General features: G+C 39.6%; 1 protein-coding gene across 1 annotated transcript; it reads left to right on the plus strand.

Annotated features, from left to right (window-relative positions):
- The first annotated feature begins 56 nt into the window (after window positions 1-56).
- LOC139953758 (uncharacterized) lies at window positions 57-13715 on the plus strand. The gene is made up of 2 exons (XM_071953316.1): window positions 57-205; window positions 8081-13715. The coding sequence occupies exon 2, from the start codon at window positions 8087-8089 to the stop codon at window positions 11618-11620; it is 3534 nt and encodes a 1177-aa protein (XP_071809417.1). The 5' UTR covers window positions 57-205; window positions 8081-8086; the 3' UTR covers window positions 11621-13715.
- The last annotated feature ends 3777 nt before the right edge of the window (window positions 13716-17492 follow it).

Here is a 17492-nt window from a genome sequence, read left to right on the forward strand (position 1 = left end):
TCTAGTGTGGTCGCGAGACTTGTACTTTATAACAACTCATCACGAGGAATGCAACTCCCATTGTGTGGAGCCCTGTGGTACGTTCTTCACGTATTGTTCCTCGGTGCAAAAGAGGGCAACACGCAGCCATTGCTATCGGCGATAATTTGAGTTCCTCCTGAGCTGTGACTGACGTGACTTTATCGCGAGAAGGAAGCACACTTTGGTAAGTTATGATCATAAGTAATGAATATTGGCTCTGAGAAGAGCCGGTATGGTCTCGTTTCGAACAGTATACTCTGCTCGTCTTCAGGAGCAGAGTATACTGTTCGAAACGTCGAGACCAAACCGGCTTTTTTCAGAGCCAACACTCGCCCTAGAGATTTACAAATGGTTGTACCTGCAAGTTTACTATTTAATTACAGCTTCTCCTTATTTCTCCACAACATGCAAAGCTTCAAACAATACTTATAACGTAATGATATAAGTAGCCTATTCTTATTGTTGGTTTGTCCTGGGCCCAATTTCATAGAGCTGCTTAAGCACAAAGTTTTGCTTAAGCACAAAATTTTGCTTAAGCAAAAAATTAATTGCTTAGTAAAATCAGATTACCGGCCAAGACTCCACTCAATTGTTATACTAAGTAAACAACAGCTAAATACTAGTCATAAGCAATGTATATGGCATGAAATTTTGGCCAGTAACATGTGTAAAATAAGCGAGCTATTTTCGTGCTTAAGCAAATTTTTTGCTTAAGCAGCTCTATGAAATTGGCCCCTGATCTTTAGTGAGAGTCGTGCTACTTGTTAATACATCAAGTTGATATATCAGTAACACATGAAGGCCCAACTTAATAAAGCCGTTCTCAGCAAAGGGACACTTTGCTTTGGATCGGTCGAGTTGGTCCATAAAAAGCATTTGAAACATTTTGTTATTTGAAATCGATATGGTTATAATGTGATATAATGATCCACACACACACACATGCCTCGTTGCATGGTTTTCCTTATACGTTGTGAACTACCACGTGAACTTTTTGTTGACCATGGACTAACATGGAATAGTCACGTTGATTACATCTGTAAGATTATTGCTAGAAATATTGGAGTGATCAATAGGATCAAGCATTTTATGCCTGAACTGGTACTACAATCTCTTTATAATACTTTAATCGGTTCTTATCTTAATTATGGGATACTTGCTTGGGGAGCAAGTTCTGCTACCAATCTCAATAGACTTTTTCTCTTACAGAAGCGAGCTCTTCGTATAATTAATTTTGCTGAATTTAATACACATACAGATCCCTTTTTCTATAAGTATAACATTCTAAAAGTGAAGGACATCTATCGTCTCCAGCTTGGGTCCCTCATGTATCAACTCACAGTTTTGCCTTCCGCCATTAAATCAATTTTTTCATTAAATTCAGAGGTACATTCTCACTTCACCCGCCAAGCTTCTAATTATCACATTTCTTACACCCGTACTTCCCTCGCTCATAAAACTATCAAACATGAAGGACCCATGCTTTGGAACATGCTTAAGGAACGACTTAAAGCCTCCAAAAGTGTATTTATTTTTAAACGTGTCTTTAAAACTGACATACTGAATTCTTATTGTTGATGAGTGTTTTACAAATGTAATTGTATGCTTTGAACCGTGCTATGCGGACCGGGGACGGGTGGTCTCCCGCATGGGATTCCTGTGTATATTTATTATCACCCATAGTCACACTTGTTTAAATCCCCCGCTATGGGATCATTTCTTTCGGTCGATACTGTATTTGCTGACCGGCAAGACTGCTGTGTGTGTTTTGTCTTAAGTCCAGTCCTCTGTTTGTGTCTGTTTTTTTGTTTTGTTTCAGTGTTTTACTAATTATTCTTTGTAAACATGCATATGCATTGAGACCTGCTGTTATATTTTGTTCATTGGTGGCTCGACTCGACCACGGACCTCTACGGTTCACTTGATATTATTTATAATCTCAATGCATATGCATGTCATTAGGGACCATTGCCTACAAGCTTTGCTTCTTAAATGGATCCCTCCGCAGTGTCAACATTGTTATGCATCTATTTCTTCAAACCTATGTTGTTAAACAATTATTTTTCATTGTTGTAATAATTTCTTGTGACTGCTGTTTGATATTATTTTTTTTGTTTTTTTGTCTTTTGATACTGTGGAAATAAAATGAACCTTGAAAATGAACCTTGAACTTAGCTCGCAAAGTAACAATACATAATTGATTTTTGCCACCAAAACAGTTGCTGGCAGAGTAATAACTATTGTGTAATCCACCATATACATAAACTGACAATCCTGTGGAAGTTTGAGATCGATCGGCCATACGACAACCGATTACACATTTTGCATAAAAGCGATTGAAAAAAAAATACATATTATAACGCTCACGGAGCGATAAACCATTTTAACGGGAAATCGGGTGAATTTATTTCTCATTAAATAATTGTGACATTTCCAGGCGGAAATAGTAACAAGGGATGATTTCTTTTTTGATCATCATTAGACCGTGTAACGTTTAATGTAAATTTGTGATCTAAAACGGTTATTTTTTTTCTTACCAATTCTGTAACGTTCAACAAAAGAATAACAGTTATAACAAGTAGTAAACTCATGTCTGGAATTATCCAAAAGTTTAATAAATAAATGTGACTTGAAAGCCATCTACCCCTATATGCCTTTTGCTACAAACGCACATGAAGTACACAAACCCAAAATCTAAGAAAATTAAAAACAAATGCCCCCTCCCCATTCCGCCGAAACAAAAAAAAAGGCATATTTTATACGAATAATATGAAAACATATATTTTTTGTTTTAATTACAACAAAATAATTATATTCTACATGAAAGTACATTAAAGGCAGTGGACGCTATTGGTAATTGTCAAAGACCAGTCTTCACAGTTGGTGTATCTCGAGTTTCTCGACATATGCATAAAATAACAAACCTGTGAAAATTTGAGCTCAATCGGTCGTCGAATTTGCGAGATAATAACGAAAGAAAAAAACACAGTTGTCACATGCAGTTGTGTGCTTTCTGATGCTTGATTTTGAGACCTCAAATTCTAAACTTGACGTCTCGAAATCAAATTCGTGGAAAATTACTTCTTTCTCAAAAACTACGTCACTTCAGAGGGAGCTGTTTCTCACAATGTTTTATACCATCCATCTCTTCCAATTACTCGTAATCAAGAAGGGTTTTATGATGATAAATATTTTGAGTTATTACCAATAGTGTCCACTGCCTTTAAAGTCACCTGGAAATATTTATTTTCCTTCAAAAATTAGAGTGTACTAGCGGGATGCCGCGCTTCGCGCGGCACCCCGCTGGATGATGAAAATCCTTTACACAAATATTTCGAAATGTAATGTGGGTGAGGGTGTTATACGCCTCTCTTAATATTTATGCATGGCGTCATAATTCTAACCCAAAATGAAGCTATTGCGCACGTCCGCCACTACTTGCAGTGGCTGCGCCCACCTCGTTTTGGGTTAGACGACGTACCTGATGCATACTTCTAGAAACTATAAGGCTCCCCCGTGAGCCTTAAAGGGGTCTAATATTTTGGGCCTCCTTAACGCTATACGTTTTTCAAATCAGCGTTGATATGTGAAACTGACCGTTAGCCAGCAATAACTTAAGTTTCTTTTGTACTACACTACCAAAACTTTCCCCACACACTCAATATACATTCATAATGCTTGCATTTCCTTTTTAAAAAACATCGTCAAAAAACGTCCCACGATACATAGCGTTGCTACAGCACTATAAGTAAACAAGTTTTCGGAACATGCTGTGTGCCACAAATCTAATTTATCTACTGTTTTTTGTTGTTGTTTTTTTCGGGGGGGGGGCGGTAAGAGCGTTAGGCCTCTTTTTAGTTTATTCTCATCTGAATTGGTCTTGTAAACTTTCTGGTCAATAGGCTGCACGTTACGGGAGCACTACACGTGAACGTCAAAAAAGTGTTTTGTTTATTGTCACTTTGGGCTTATTGCATCTCGCGAAATTTTACCGACAAACGACACAATTTCTAACCGCGTTCATGTTCACGCTGCTCTAGGAACAAACCTCCATACATCCCATATCTCTGGAACCCTATATCATACAAACTAAATAAAAACGATAAATTCGTCCTCACTCCTTAATTTTCTCTAACTTATTTCACTTTCAGAAAGCATGTCAAGTTATTTTTAGGGTTTGTTACGTCCAGATTGGGTCAATAGACAAACTCCTAAAAATGTACCCCATTCAGCCGCATGAGGTCTCTTTTGTTAATATTATCTCCATGAGTAACCAACCCGACGGGCCGATTGCTAAATTAGGCTACAAAATGGATTTGGCAAAATGTACATTCTGAAACCTGACCGACACACTAACCAATTTTGTGAATGGACTTATTCAAAAGGAAACTTAATGCCGTTTTGCTTAACAACTTTGACCAAATGCAAAGTTCTTTTTTACAGCTTCAAAACAGCCTCTGACGTACGTGTATAAGTTTCACAAACTTCCGTGATGGGGTAAACTCTGAAACTGCATTACTATACCTCCATGAACAGACCGTATTCTAAAACGGAATTCATGTACTCATTTGAGTTTACTGGCAAAAGATAGTGTCCATAGTTTAAAAACAGCAAGATACGTTTTGCATCAATAGTGCAATTTCTGTATGGAGATTTTTGTAAGTCCGAGGTTGCCACCCACTTTCAACCTAAAGTGGTCCCACGGCGACCTCCTTCACCAAGCAACAGGTGGCCTGTCTCAAACCAGACAACACACCACTCACAATACACTGACCAGAATGTAAGGAGAGGTTAGGCTCTTTGTGTAAGGCCCCCCCCCCCCCACCTCAAAATGTCATTAATTGTAAAGTTCCCTTAGACACCTTCCAACCTATAGCCGGCCCTACCCAATGTTTCCAAATTATAAAGCTTCCGTTTGATCCCATCCTTGTCCATCATGATAATTTTCATGCCGTTTGGAAGTGAATGTTTTTTATAAATATTCTCCATTTAATATGTCAGATAGGAAGTCTGGTAACAACATCGACCAGTGGTTGACACATGGTCGCCTGCAAAACATCAATCTGTGAGTTACTTCATTCATTCAATGCAAATTCGTGAGATTTGTTTCGGTGTTGTCCTGGCACCCAGCCTCTGAATGCTTTTTTATAAATATTCTCCATTTAATCTTTTCAACAAATGAGTCACCTGTCAGATAGGAAGTCTGGTAACAACATCGAACAGTGGTTGACACCCAGCCTCTTTGACCCTTTCGACCCTTGCGCGGCAATGAATGAACCAATCCGGAGAACCATGCTTAGTACAACATGAAAGTAACCCGACCAAAAAGGGCGGATCAAATGGCGGGTGGAGAACCATCTGCGAAACACTGTCCAATGAGTCGCCTGTCAGAAAGATTTCTAGGAAGTCTGGTAACAACATCGACCAGTGGTTGACACACGGTCGCTGCCCAAACTTCCTCCAATCAGATGACTTTAAGTGGGAGTTTGGGTCAGGGTTTTGTAGACTTGCAACCCGACGTCTGAAACCACACAAACGTATTGAATTCCACACACTTAACCGTGTTGATTTCCACAATGATGCCATGCCACTGGACCTTCTAATTTCAATCCAAGATGGCGCGGGTTACGCTTTTAATAGTATAGATTATGCTCCTCAACAATCGATTTATAATCATGTTTAAAAAAATAAATAAAGTTGTGTGGGGGTGACTCCGCCTACCCCTTTTGTGACGTCAATCGAGGCAAACTTTGCCTCGATCGAAGATCGAACAAACGTACGTGCAAGTACATTTAAGTCCAAGTCGTGAGTTTGTACGTTTCGAAAAGGGTTTGTTCTTGCATTTTCCCGGCAATGTCGACCTGGTGTCTTGCTGCTGGATGCAGCAAAACAACTAAAGATGGGGGTCAGTTTGCAAAGTGGTCCGATCCGACGTCTTTTCCAGCACTTCGAGAATCCGGAATACACTACACATTTTGACATGAAGAGAAAAGTTCTTTTCTAGAACATGACGCCATCCCAACAATTTTTCCAGCAAGTGGGGAAGTCGAAGAAGGTACCTGAAAGACGTAACGAACCATAAGGACCATTTGCCTAACGTGAAAAAATTAGGTATTGTTTCAACTTTGAGGGCATGTTTTTAGCTTGCGCCTAGCGTCACTATCTTGTGTTGGCACTGCATGCGATTCATCGCGCCTTGATTGACGTCACAAACAGCGCCCTCTCGGGTAGGGCTTATTTTCAAACTTGTAAATAAAATGGAAACTTTTTTTTGTAAACCGTAGTTAATTGTTTATTCATATTCCACTCATCAAAACATATATTTTAGTGACAAAAGCTTTATTTTGACAAAATACCACTTCCAGGTGACTTTAAATTAGAAAACGACTTATGTTTCTCTGGTTTGCAGACATGCCACTCGGCAAACTTGTCAACCTCCTAACCCCCTGAACTGCCTGGGAAAATGTGTACACGCTTGACCCTTTAGGAGCGATCAGAAGGCATATTTTAGTACTACGGGTAAACAAATGTGTTTGGGGCACAGTTCTTAGTCATGGTCTGAACAGATGAATAGATGTTCCCTGGACCAACACACTAAAGATTGAAACATTATACAAAATCTACACATTGTAGCATTTGTTCACTGTACTTAATTCTCATTTCTCAAACATTACAGCACCTCAGCAAGTAATATTTGCAGGGAAGCTTTCTACTATCATTATCTTCTATCTTCAAACTGTATAAGTTAGTGTAAATCTGCGGACATTGTGTTTTTTGTCCTACAAAAAAAAGGTACATAGACCCTTCAAATAAAAACACAAAATCATAAACTTTCTGAGGGGGAAAATCAGCCCACAGACACACCCTGCCTTTAACTATGACGAAAACAACAGCTGTTCTGACGACAGTGTCTGAACAGACAATAATAGCACTGATCAGGGAGGAAGGAAGAGAAAGAGCTCGAACGATTCGCAAAACCGCGGAGAAAAGAATACCCTGACAATGCCCCTGTCTGACCAGTGGAAAAAGATAGGAGACCTCCAGCTGGACGGCCAATTAACGAGCAGGGTTAGATCTATTTGTACAGAACGTGCGGTACCGCCGCTCTGCACCGTGGCCTTCGTGTAAAGTTGATTCATTGGAGACAAGAATTGTGAATATACACGTTTTCATTTACCGTTTGTGGTGTTTCACTGAACACTGCAATATCATGGCATATTTTTACATTTTGTGACTTTCCGGTCACTAGCGGTGGTTCAAAATTTGGGTATTAGCACACGAGGGTGGTTGGTAGTCAATTGTGTTTTTTGATTTGGTGAGCACAAGTGCACACAATTTTTATCAGGTCTCAAAAAAGTTGTTTTTTTCTGTATCATATCCATACGACGTACGACACCATGGTTGAGTGAAGAACCAAGTGCGCACGCGCAAACTCACACACGCCAGATCACCCATTGTCTGTATAAGGTATGTGGGTGAATATGAGGTGTCGTTAAACGACCGCGGTACCACGGGTTCGACTTTTGAAGTCCCTTCGTTCGAGCTCCTTCTCTTCTTTCCTCCATGCACTGATATAGCAGATTTTGCGTGCGTCGTGTTTGCAGTTAAGTGACTCTGTTAAAAAAAAAAAGGTGAATTCATAAATACCTCAGACAGTTTCGCTATTCCTTTTGGTGGTGAAAGCACACAAATTCGTCCAACAAGGGTATTTTTTCTTTCGTCATTTTCTCGCAACTTCGATGACCGGTTGAGCACAAATTTCCACAGGCTTGTTATTTTATGCTGATGATGGGATACACCAAGTGGAAACACTGGTCTTTGACAATTACCAAACGTGTACAGTGCCTCTAAACAGATAATGCTTTTGAGAAGGTTTTTTTTACTTCGAAGCACTGCGTTTATGGAAAAAGATATCAGTTTTAATCATCAACAAAATGAATGTCTGAATTAAATTGGAAATGCTTGATGAGGTCTGTTCACGTTACGGGATCCGTACCTGTAAGATATTGGTATCGAACTTGTAATTAATCATGTTGTTCGTGTTTGATTGTTCCCACAGCAAACAATGGAGTTTGTTTGGCTCTTTGCGGCGATTTGGTTCACCGCCAATATGATATCGACTATCTCTTCGAAGGCTGCCATGTTAGACGCTGCAATCCGTGGAACTAGTCACAGCCTGACAGACTGGACACCGGCGTTTGAAGAACTACTGTGGCTCGATCTGACCGTTCTTCAGCATTTAACCGGATCCATCGCGGCCAGCTTCTGGGTTATTGTCATTCAACGCAAGTCCATCTTCGCTGACCTGACGATTACGAGCACTCAGTACATGCTCATTGCAGCTGCTGGGAACGCTCTGGGAAACATGGCGACGAATGCTTCTTTTGCAGCCGTTAGCTCGAGCATTACTCAAGTCATTAAGTCATGCGAACCTATTTTTACCTTGGCTCTGACGTTGCTCCTGTACAGACAAGGTAAAGAGTTGATTTCCTCTCTGTGGGTCTCGGTCGTTGTCATGGTTATTGGATCATGTATGTTCATATCAAGCCAGTCATCGTTTAATATGTGGGGGATAGGAGCTGCGGCAATTTCAAATATAGCCTTCCCTGTTCGGAACATCTACCTGAAGAAGTCTGATTTATCTGCACATCAGGAGCCTCTTCAACAATTTGCGGCAATTTCTATCTGCAGTGTTATTATTCTTATCCCATGGGTAGGGGTTAAATATTTATTCTACGCCTTGCCGAGAATTCGCCCAGCAGAGAGCATCATGTCGAGTATTTTCCATTTCATCTATAATGCAGCATCAATAACCGTTCTGCAAGCTTGCAACCCAGTCGTCCATGCCTTACTGAATCTTTCCAAACGTGTCATTGTTATCATCGCTAATTTGGTTTATTTTGCCACACCAGTCTCTCTCCAAATGGTCATGGGTCTGCTGATCTTCTTTACAGGGCTTGCTCTTCTGCAGTTGCGTCGTAACCTAAAATCCACTGAGGCGGGAAACCTCGATATTGGGAAAAACAAACCATCTTCTTTTGTTAACAAACTACTTCTTGTTTGTACCGTCTGTTTTGTGGCCTTTGGATTCCGGCACAGTTTATACCACATTCAATCAGACAGGTATTCAGAACGATTTCAACAACACTATCCGAAGATAATTACACAACTCCGTTCAGCTCAACTCCTTAACATGACCACATCTTGGGTTTACGACAACTCAGTACCAGAAAATATTGTGCAAAATCTAGCAAATATGACTGATCGAAATCTTCATTACAATCTTAATATATATTGTGGAACATCTCAGTGTCTTGAGGCATTTGGACGTTTCAAGAGGCCGAACATAATGGTTAAATTCCTGGTATTGACTGACATCATGAGGGAAACACCCCTCGAAGAGTGGTTGGCCCGGCATCCTATTCATAAGATCATGACAGGTGTTAACTTCGAAGAATACCTCCACGATTCCGTCAGATTAGCTCTTCTCTGGCAACACGGAGGCATCTACGTCAACCCCTTGGTATCACTGAATGATTTTAAACTACCAGTCAGCAGCGACGCGTGGCTTAGCACTGATGTGGTCACTACGGATACGTCTAGGGTCTTGATGGACCTGTGTTACTTCCCACCTCAACACCCATTCATCATGAAGCTCATGAAGGCATTCACTGATCAGTTTCCTCATCAAAACATCCCCAAGACATCAGAGAGCAAGGCCAAACTTTTGACTTTCAATTTTCCTGCAATCGTGAGAAATATGCATAATGCTTTGAAAGACCAGGAGACATCGTGTCCGAAAATCATCGAGATTACAACAGGAAAACTCACCACCAGTGGTATCAAAGAACATCATTTCGGGACGCTCTCGTATGACCTACGTATACAAATATCCGGCTCGTCAAACCTTGGGGATGAAATGCAAGGTTTCTCGGGTGTTGGGTTCTTGCCTTTTGTCGACAACTTCGTCGACAGAGAAGACTTACGGAAATCACAAAGCGTTGGTCAGATCACGATGTTCTTGAATGCATGGTGGGGCACTCCTAGTACATATTGGCCACCGCCAGAAAACATTGATCCAATAATGGTGTCTATGCACTTTACAACTGGGCTTCAAAATAAAATTGCACAGGGCAAAGCGTTCTTTGAAACAAAAGCGCCAATTGGTTCTCGGGATACAGACACCCTAGCATTCTTTCAGAAAAACAAGATAAATGCGTTCTTTTCTGGCTGCCTCACTATTCTTACCCCAAACCCAAACACCGGCAAACCAGCAAACGATATTTTCGTCGTAGATGTCAATTCAAACTACCAGAAATACTTTCCCGAAGATGTTAGAAAAAATGCAAAGAGACTATATCACAACTTGTCTAACGTAACAAAAAATGATATGCTTGCGCGTTACCAAACAGCTTATAGTTTGCTAGAGTCATATTCGCGCGCCAAATTGGTCATAACTCAACGTCTACATTGCGCTATGCCTTGTGTTGCTATGGGTATTCCGGTTATATTTATTGATTCTCCACAAATGCCTGGAGGAGGAGGTAGCTCTAAGAGAGGCAGCAGTCGTATCCAAGGACTCAAGTCGGTGTTCCACACTCTTGATATGTATCAAATGTCAGATGAAGATGCCAAGACGTGGTTAAGTGAGTTCAAGTGGAATAATCCTCCTCCCAACCCAGGTGTGAGTGATGTCATGAAATTTCGTGCTACTGACTGGAACATCATTCGGAAAAACCAACATCTGTACGATAGCGCTCGCAAATTCGGGATGTTACCTCTGTCAAGATATAGTTTAGATGCATCGAAGCAGTTATTATTTCATGTGTTGCTTACACGTAAAGAGGACGAGTCGACTGTAAAACCTACCTGGTTTGAAATGAGATCTGTGGAATCGATTCTACGGCATCATCCTCTAGCTACAGTTAACGTCTATAGCGACACTGTACAGCAAAGACAGTTTGACGTCCTGACTGAAAGTGGTTACAATGTCCAAGTACACAGTTTGAATCTAACTGACATAGTAAAACATATGGCTTTAGACTCGTCTTTAACAAACATGTTGTCCAAGAACAGTGACACACTGGATCGTGACCTCATTCCGATGCTGATTTTGTACCGCTGGGGTGGAATATACATGAGCCCAGATAACATCTTGGTGCGGAGTATCGACAAGCTGGAAAACAACTCGCTACTTTGGAAAAACGAAGGAAAGCAACAGTTTGAGATGTCGTTCATGAAGTTTGAGAAGGAACACGTCTTCGTAAAGACGTCGTTGATAGCGCTTTTGAAACGGTCAGTCGGGGTTAGTGGAGCACAAACTCTGACTGAAACTTGGCGGAGAGAAAGTGAAATTAGTCTAAACGTGGAAGTTATTGAAGCAAATAACTTCTACGTTTCATTCACTTCTGAAAATAAGAATGAATGTTTTGACAGCAAAGATGGCGCTACATTTGATGCAAACATGAAGAAAGTAAAATCTGATATTTTCCTTGTACGAGTTGAAGGCTTGAAGAATTTTTCTGGAAAGTTAAAAGACGGAACGATATGTAAATATGTACATAACTCTTTTTGTGTGTTGTGTAATGAAAAATATTGAAGAGGTAAAAATGGAAGGATAAATCTCGTTTCACCATAAAATGGGCCTTTTCGAGCCAATATTATAACCAGAAAAACAGAATTGTCATAGCATGGTGTCCCGATCTTAAATCATAATGTGAATATCATTGCCTAGAGGTTCAGACTCAAGCTCTGGTGTTTCTGATCAGCAGAGTGTGGGTTCGAGTCCCAGTCATGACACGTGTGTCCTTTAGCAAGACGCTAAACCATGATGCTTCGTCATTTGTATGGGACGTACAACCGTTGGTCCCGTTTGTTGTGTAACGCACGTAAAATAACCTAGTGCAGTACTATTGTAAGAAGAAGGGGTTCGCTCAGTGTTGCTGGTTTGATTGGCAGCATCTACTAAATATAAGCTATCTAGCCATGTTGGCGGCCTCACCATTTTTTCAATATCGTTGGCTTTAATGATTTGCTTTGCAACTACAGTCGACTCCCGTTAAAGCCATTGTACACTTTCGGTAAACAGTATTGTCCAAGTCCCACACTTCGTGTATCACAACTTATATATAAAATAACAATCCTGTGGAAATTTAGGCTCAATCGGACATCGGAGTCGGGAGAAAATAACGGGAAAACCCACTCCTGTTTTCGCGCGTTTCGCCGTGTCATGACATGTGTTTATAACAAATCCGTAATTCTCGTTAACGAGAATTTATATTGTTTTACCGTTTTCTCAAAAAGTAAAGCATTTCATGGACTAATATTTCAAGAGAAGTCTTTCACCATTACCTTCTATAAACCCTGTAAATTATTTGTAAATCTGTGAACTTTTTTTTTTTTCTGTACCGAAAGGGTCCAATGGCTTTAAAGGCAGTGGACACTATTGGTAGTTACTCAAAATAATTATTAGCATAAAACCTTTCTTGTTGACAAGTAATGGGGAGAGGTCGGTGGTATAAAACATTGTGAGAAACAGCTCCCTCTGAAGTGCCATGGTTGTGGAGAAAGAAGTAATTTTCCACGAATTTGATTTCGAAAGCTCAAGTTTAGAATTTGAGGTCTCGAAATCAAGCATCTGAAAGCACACAACTTCGTGTTACAAGGGTGTTTTCTTCTTTCATTATTATCTCGCAACTTTGATGACCGATTGAGCTCAAATTTTCACAGGTTAATTATTTTATGCAAATGTTGAGATACATTAACTGTGAAGGCTAGTCTTTGACAATTACCAATAGTGTCCACTGCCTTTAATGACTTGCTTTGCAACTACAGTCGACTCCCGTTAATACGAGGTCCGCCGGACTGGCCCGTTTTCCTCGTATTATCCGAACCTCGTTCTTTACTAATTTTGTATGTGAACTAAGTTCGTTTTAAAGGCAGTGGACACTATCGGTAAATACTCAATTTTGTTGGCATAAAATTGTACTTGGTAACGAGTTATGGGGAGCTGTTGGTAGTACAAAACACTATAAGAAACGGTTCCCCATGAAGAAATGTAGTTTTCGAGAAAGTAGTAATTTTCCACGAATTTGATTTCGTGACCTCAGAATCAGATTTTGAGGGCTCAAAATCAAGCATCTGAAAGCACACATTTTCGTGTGACATTGGTGTTTTTTCTTCCATTATTTTCTTGCAACTTCGACGACCAATTGAGCTCAATTTCACAGGTTTGTTATTTTATGCATATGTGAGATACTTCAAGTGAGAAGACAATTACCAGTAGTGTCCAGTGTCTTTAACAAGATTGTCGGAGCTTAGCCCGAATTACTTATCATTTCGTTGGTGATTGTTATAACTATATTTCAAGTTGACGAAGTTTTTGTAACAATTATTATTTTTGGTACAATTGTCAAAATAAAAATGTATTGGTTACTGATAAATTAGCTAAGGTCTATTTAAGATAGTAGAGGTGTATGTTTTGTTGTTATTGATGAATTTGGAAAAGGGTTTTATTAGTTTCTCTTGCAACCATGTCCTTTAAAAGAAAAAGGGATTTCAATTTGCCCCCCAAAATGCTTTCGGTAGCGGATTAATTACACATGTGACCATCAACTTAAAACAAATACAGCAATTACGAGGACACAAAATGGATGGAGTATGTCAATAGAAAGTATGATCAAAGTTTTTATTAAACTTACCACTTATACATGTACATAACGTGCATATTGTAATAAATAAAATATTTGAGAAAAGACAAAAAAAGTGTCAATTATAACATTATTTTACACAATTGAGTGTTCACTTCATAAAGGCGCTGACCACGCGAGGCCATTAATATTTGTAAGCTTGTATTGCCGTTTATAGGAGTATCAACAACAACAAAATATGCCATTAAAGGAACACGTTGCCTTGGATCGGTCGAGTTGGTCTTTGAAAGGTGTTTGAAACCGTTTGCTATAAAATGCAGATGGTTAGAAAGATATTTTAAAAGTAGAATACAATGATCCACACAAACATGCCTCTAAATTGCATGGTTTTCCTTTTACTTTGCGAACTAACAGTTTCGGCCATTTATGGGAGTCAAAAAATTGACTCCCATAAATGGCCGACCGTGTTACTCTACGAGGTAAAAGGAAAACCACGTAATTTCGAGTGATACTTGTGTGGATCATTATATTCTACTTTTAAAATATCTCTCTAATCATATGCATTTTATAACAAACGATTACAAACGCTTTTCAAAGACCAACTCGACCGATCCAAGGCATCGTGTTCCTTTAAAGGCACTGGACACTATTGGTTATTACTCAAAATAATGTTTAGCATAAAATCTTACTTGACAACGAGTAAGTATAAAACACAGTGAGAAACTGATCCCTCTGAAGTAACGTAGTTTTTGAGAAAGAAGTAAATGTACAAAAACTGCTTGGTATAACTCATCCGAACAATTTTAACTCTTATTATGATTCACTTTTCTTTGTTCAACCACAAAATAAATTAACTTTAAAGAATGCGTAAAGTAGAAGATGCTAACATGCAAACAGTTTACAGTGAATAATATTTAGGGAATAACAGTGCGAGTACCCGTTCTTCACTGCGTGGTAATGACCGGGTTGGTGGCTGGCGCTGTTAAACAGCTACCTGAGCGGAATGTTTTCAACAGAAATTGTATTTTTACTTGTTTATAATGCACTTGTTCCCCATTTTAGTGTAATTTTGATATGTGTACACTTCTGAACTTTTCGTAATTATCGACTAAAAAATCAGGCCCCTACCTAAAGGTTTTTTGAACAAACTAAAAACACTTCTGCCGTTGAGAGCGGGCGTCAAAGGACAATGCCGCTGACGTCATTTGCGGGAGTTTGCTTTGTTATACATCCACACTGCAACAAAGCGGCTTTATCTACTTATGACGTTTTAAGAGTGATTACGTAACGGGGCTTTTCGCAAATCTCGCAGAAAAGCTCTGGACAACGGCATACAAAATGATTGTTTTTTTACACAATTGAAACCTATTTATAATCATATGACTCGATTTCCTTATTCATCGAAAACATTTTAAGTGGAATTCAGCAAAGTTCACGACTTGACATTTTCGTTCAAGCAGGTCTTTAACGGACCGAGCCGGAGGCGAGGTCCGTTAACAGCGCCAGCCACCAACCAAGGTCATTACCACGCAGTGAAGACCGGGTACGACCACTGTTATTCCCATTAATAAATACCTTTTTGGGCGAATTAAACGGCTAAAATTGTCAAAATTGTGTGACTTTTCTCTCGGCGGTACTTCCAGACATGTTCAGGGGCCATATTTGAGCTTTTCATGGTTCCCACCTCTTTCGTGCGTTAATCACATTACTGATCTTTGAGACCAGTGACTCTTTTAAAGGAACACGTTGCCTTGGATCGAACGAGTTGGTCCATAAAAAGCGTTTGCAACCGTTTTTTATTAAATGCATATAATTGGAAACATGTCTTAAAAGTAGAATACAATGATCCACACAAATTTGCCTCAAAATTACGTGGTTTTCCTTTTACTGTGCGAACTAACACGGTCGGCCATTTATGGGAGTCAAAAATTTGACTCCCATAAATGGCTGACCGTGTTAGTCGACGAGGTAAAAGGAAAACCGTGCAATTTCGAGGCATGTTTGTGTGGATCATTGTATTCTACTTTTAAAACCTCTTTCCAACCATATGCATTTCACTACAAACGGTTCCAAACGTTTTTTATAGACCAATTCGTCCGATCCAAGGCAACGTGTTCCTTTAAATATTGATCTGTTCAGCGCCTTCACTGGGGTCAAAGGAGGCAAATGATTGGACGATAGCTGTTCTTTGTGCAGTTAAACGCGCGCATGAGCTCGGCGTCAGTTTATACGCGCGCACATGTTACACGCGCGCACTCAAAAATTGATACATTTTCAGCGAGCGTACGCAAAAGTGCGCGAAGTTGCAATAACAGGGCTATAAATATTAGCGTGCGATACAGTGCAACGCGCAAGGTTTACACAATGTATGCTGATTTAGTGGCCACTTATTCGCTATTTTCCAAAGCCGGTCTTTATACCACCGTTAACACTCTCACACGTGACCGGGTTGAGACCAATCAGAGACTTGAAACTGTCCAAGGTAATTATTAATTAAATATAAAAGCAATTAGAATTGCTTTTAAGATTTTTATTTTATTTTTAATTGGTGCAAAAGGTGTAAAAGATCCAGTTCACAGGAGTGTCGACCGAAGTAATACCAATAGAGTTGACAGTAACCCTCCTGGTCTCATCATGCCACTCCAAGAAGGGGGTAACCTCGCCCCCTTTACCCACCTTGATGGTTCCATGGTCGTAGGTCAACCAGAACTGACGGTACTCCAACTCAGACATGATGCCCGGGGTAGATTTCTCAGCGTAGGGCGATGACTGGCAATATCTCTCGCATTGAACAACAGACTTGGTGTTGCTCCAGCCACCAATGACTGTGGGGTAAAGGGCAAAAAGCCAAAGCGTTATACAAACCCAATATAATACTTCAAACTTCTTGTTAATCTGAAATTTGGAAAGAAAAACATCTAATTTTGTGATCCCGATATGATTTGTTTCTTTATATGTTGTTACCTTTTGTTGTTGCGTATTAAATGTGAATGACATCTAGCAATCCTTGTGTACGTAAAATCTGGTTATGGACGTTTTGAAAAACATGATAAGAACAAATGTACACTAGCTCTTAGTAACTATTTTTAGGTATTTTAAATTAAATTCTGCTTATCACGACCATCGTTATACCTCCTTTTTTTTGTTTTTTGTATAATTTTTTGAGGTTGCTTAAAAAGATGTTTTGTAACGAAACAAACCGCCAGTTATACGGGCATTTAGAAGCTGATGGTCAATTGTAACTTTACCGTTCAGCATTTCACTATTGGAATTCATCTTACCTACAAGGTAGTATGACGTCTCATCCGTAAACTCAGAGAGAGACAATTGGGCGTCATTTGTGCCTTTCACGGAGAAGTCAAGTCTGAATACGTCACTTGACAGGAGCCGTGGATAGATGTAATTAAATACAGCATTACCACTAACGACATCAACTGGACACTCTGTGGAGAGACAAAAATGGATATTAAAATCACGGACAACATTAATTTAATGAACTATTACCTCATAAAGAAAGACAACATTATTAAGATTTCAAAACGATACCGCGATAGAGCAGATACAACAAAAGTCCCTCAAAGTATAATTTTTTGTCAAACAAAACATTATTGTTCAACTAGTGGATATTATTACTCGACTAGTTGCGCCTCAAATAGCTGCAACTTCGAAACTAGTCGCGGTACTTCAACTCCCATTGCCCAAGATGCATCGCGACACTATTGTATGTCACAGGCGCAATACAGTAAAACTCGTGCTGAAATGATTAAATGATTGTGTCACAGATGTCTGGTTGTGTTTTGTAAGTAAGTTATGTTGTCGTGA

This window comes from Asterias amurensis, chromosome 22, assembly GCF_032118995.1.
Source record: "Asterias amurensis chromosome 22, ASM3211899v1".
In the NCBI taxonomy this organism is placed as follows: Eukaryota; Metazoa; Echinodermata; class Asteroidea; order Forcipulatida; family Asteriidae; genus Asterias; species Asterias amurensis.

Bases quoted from the DNA above. Each gene is read 5' to 3' on its own strand.
- LOC139953758 (XM_071953316.1), top strand. From the start codon at position 8,087: ATGGAGTTTGTTTGGCTCTTTGCGGCGATTTGGTTCACCGCCAATATG.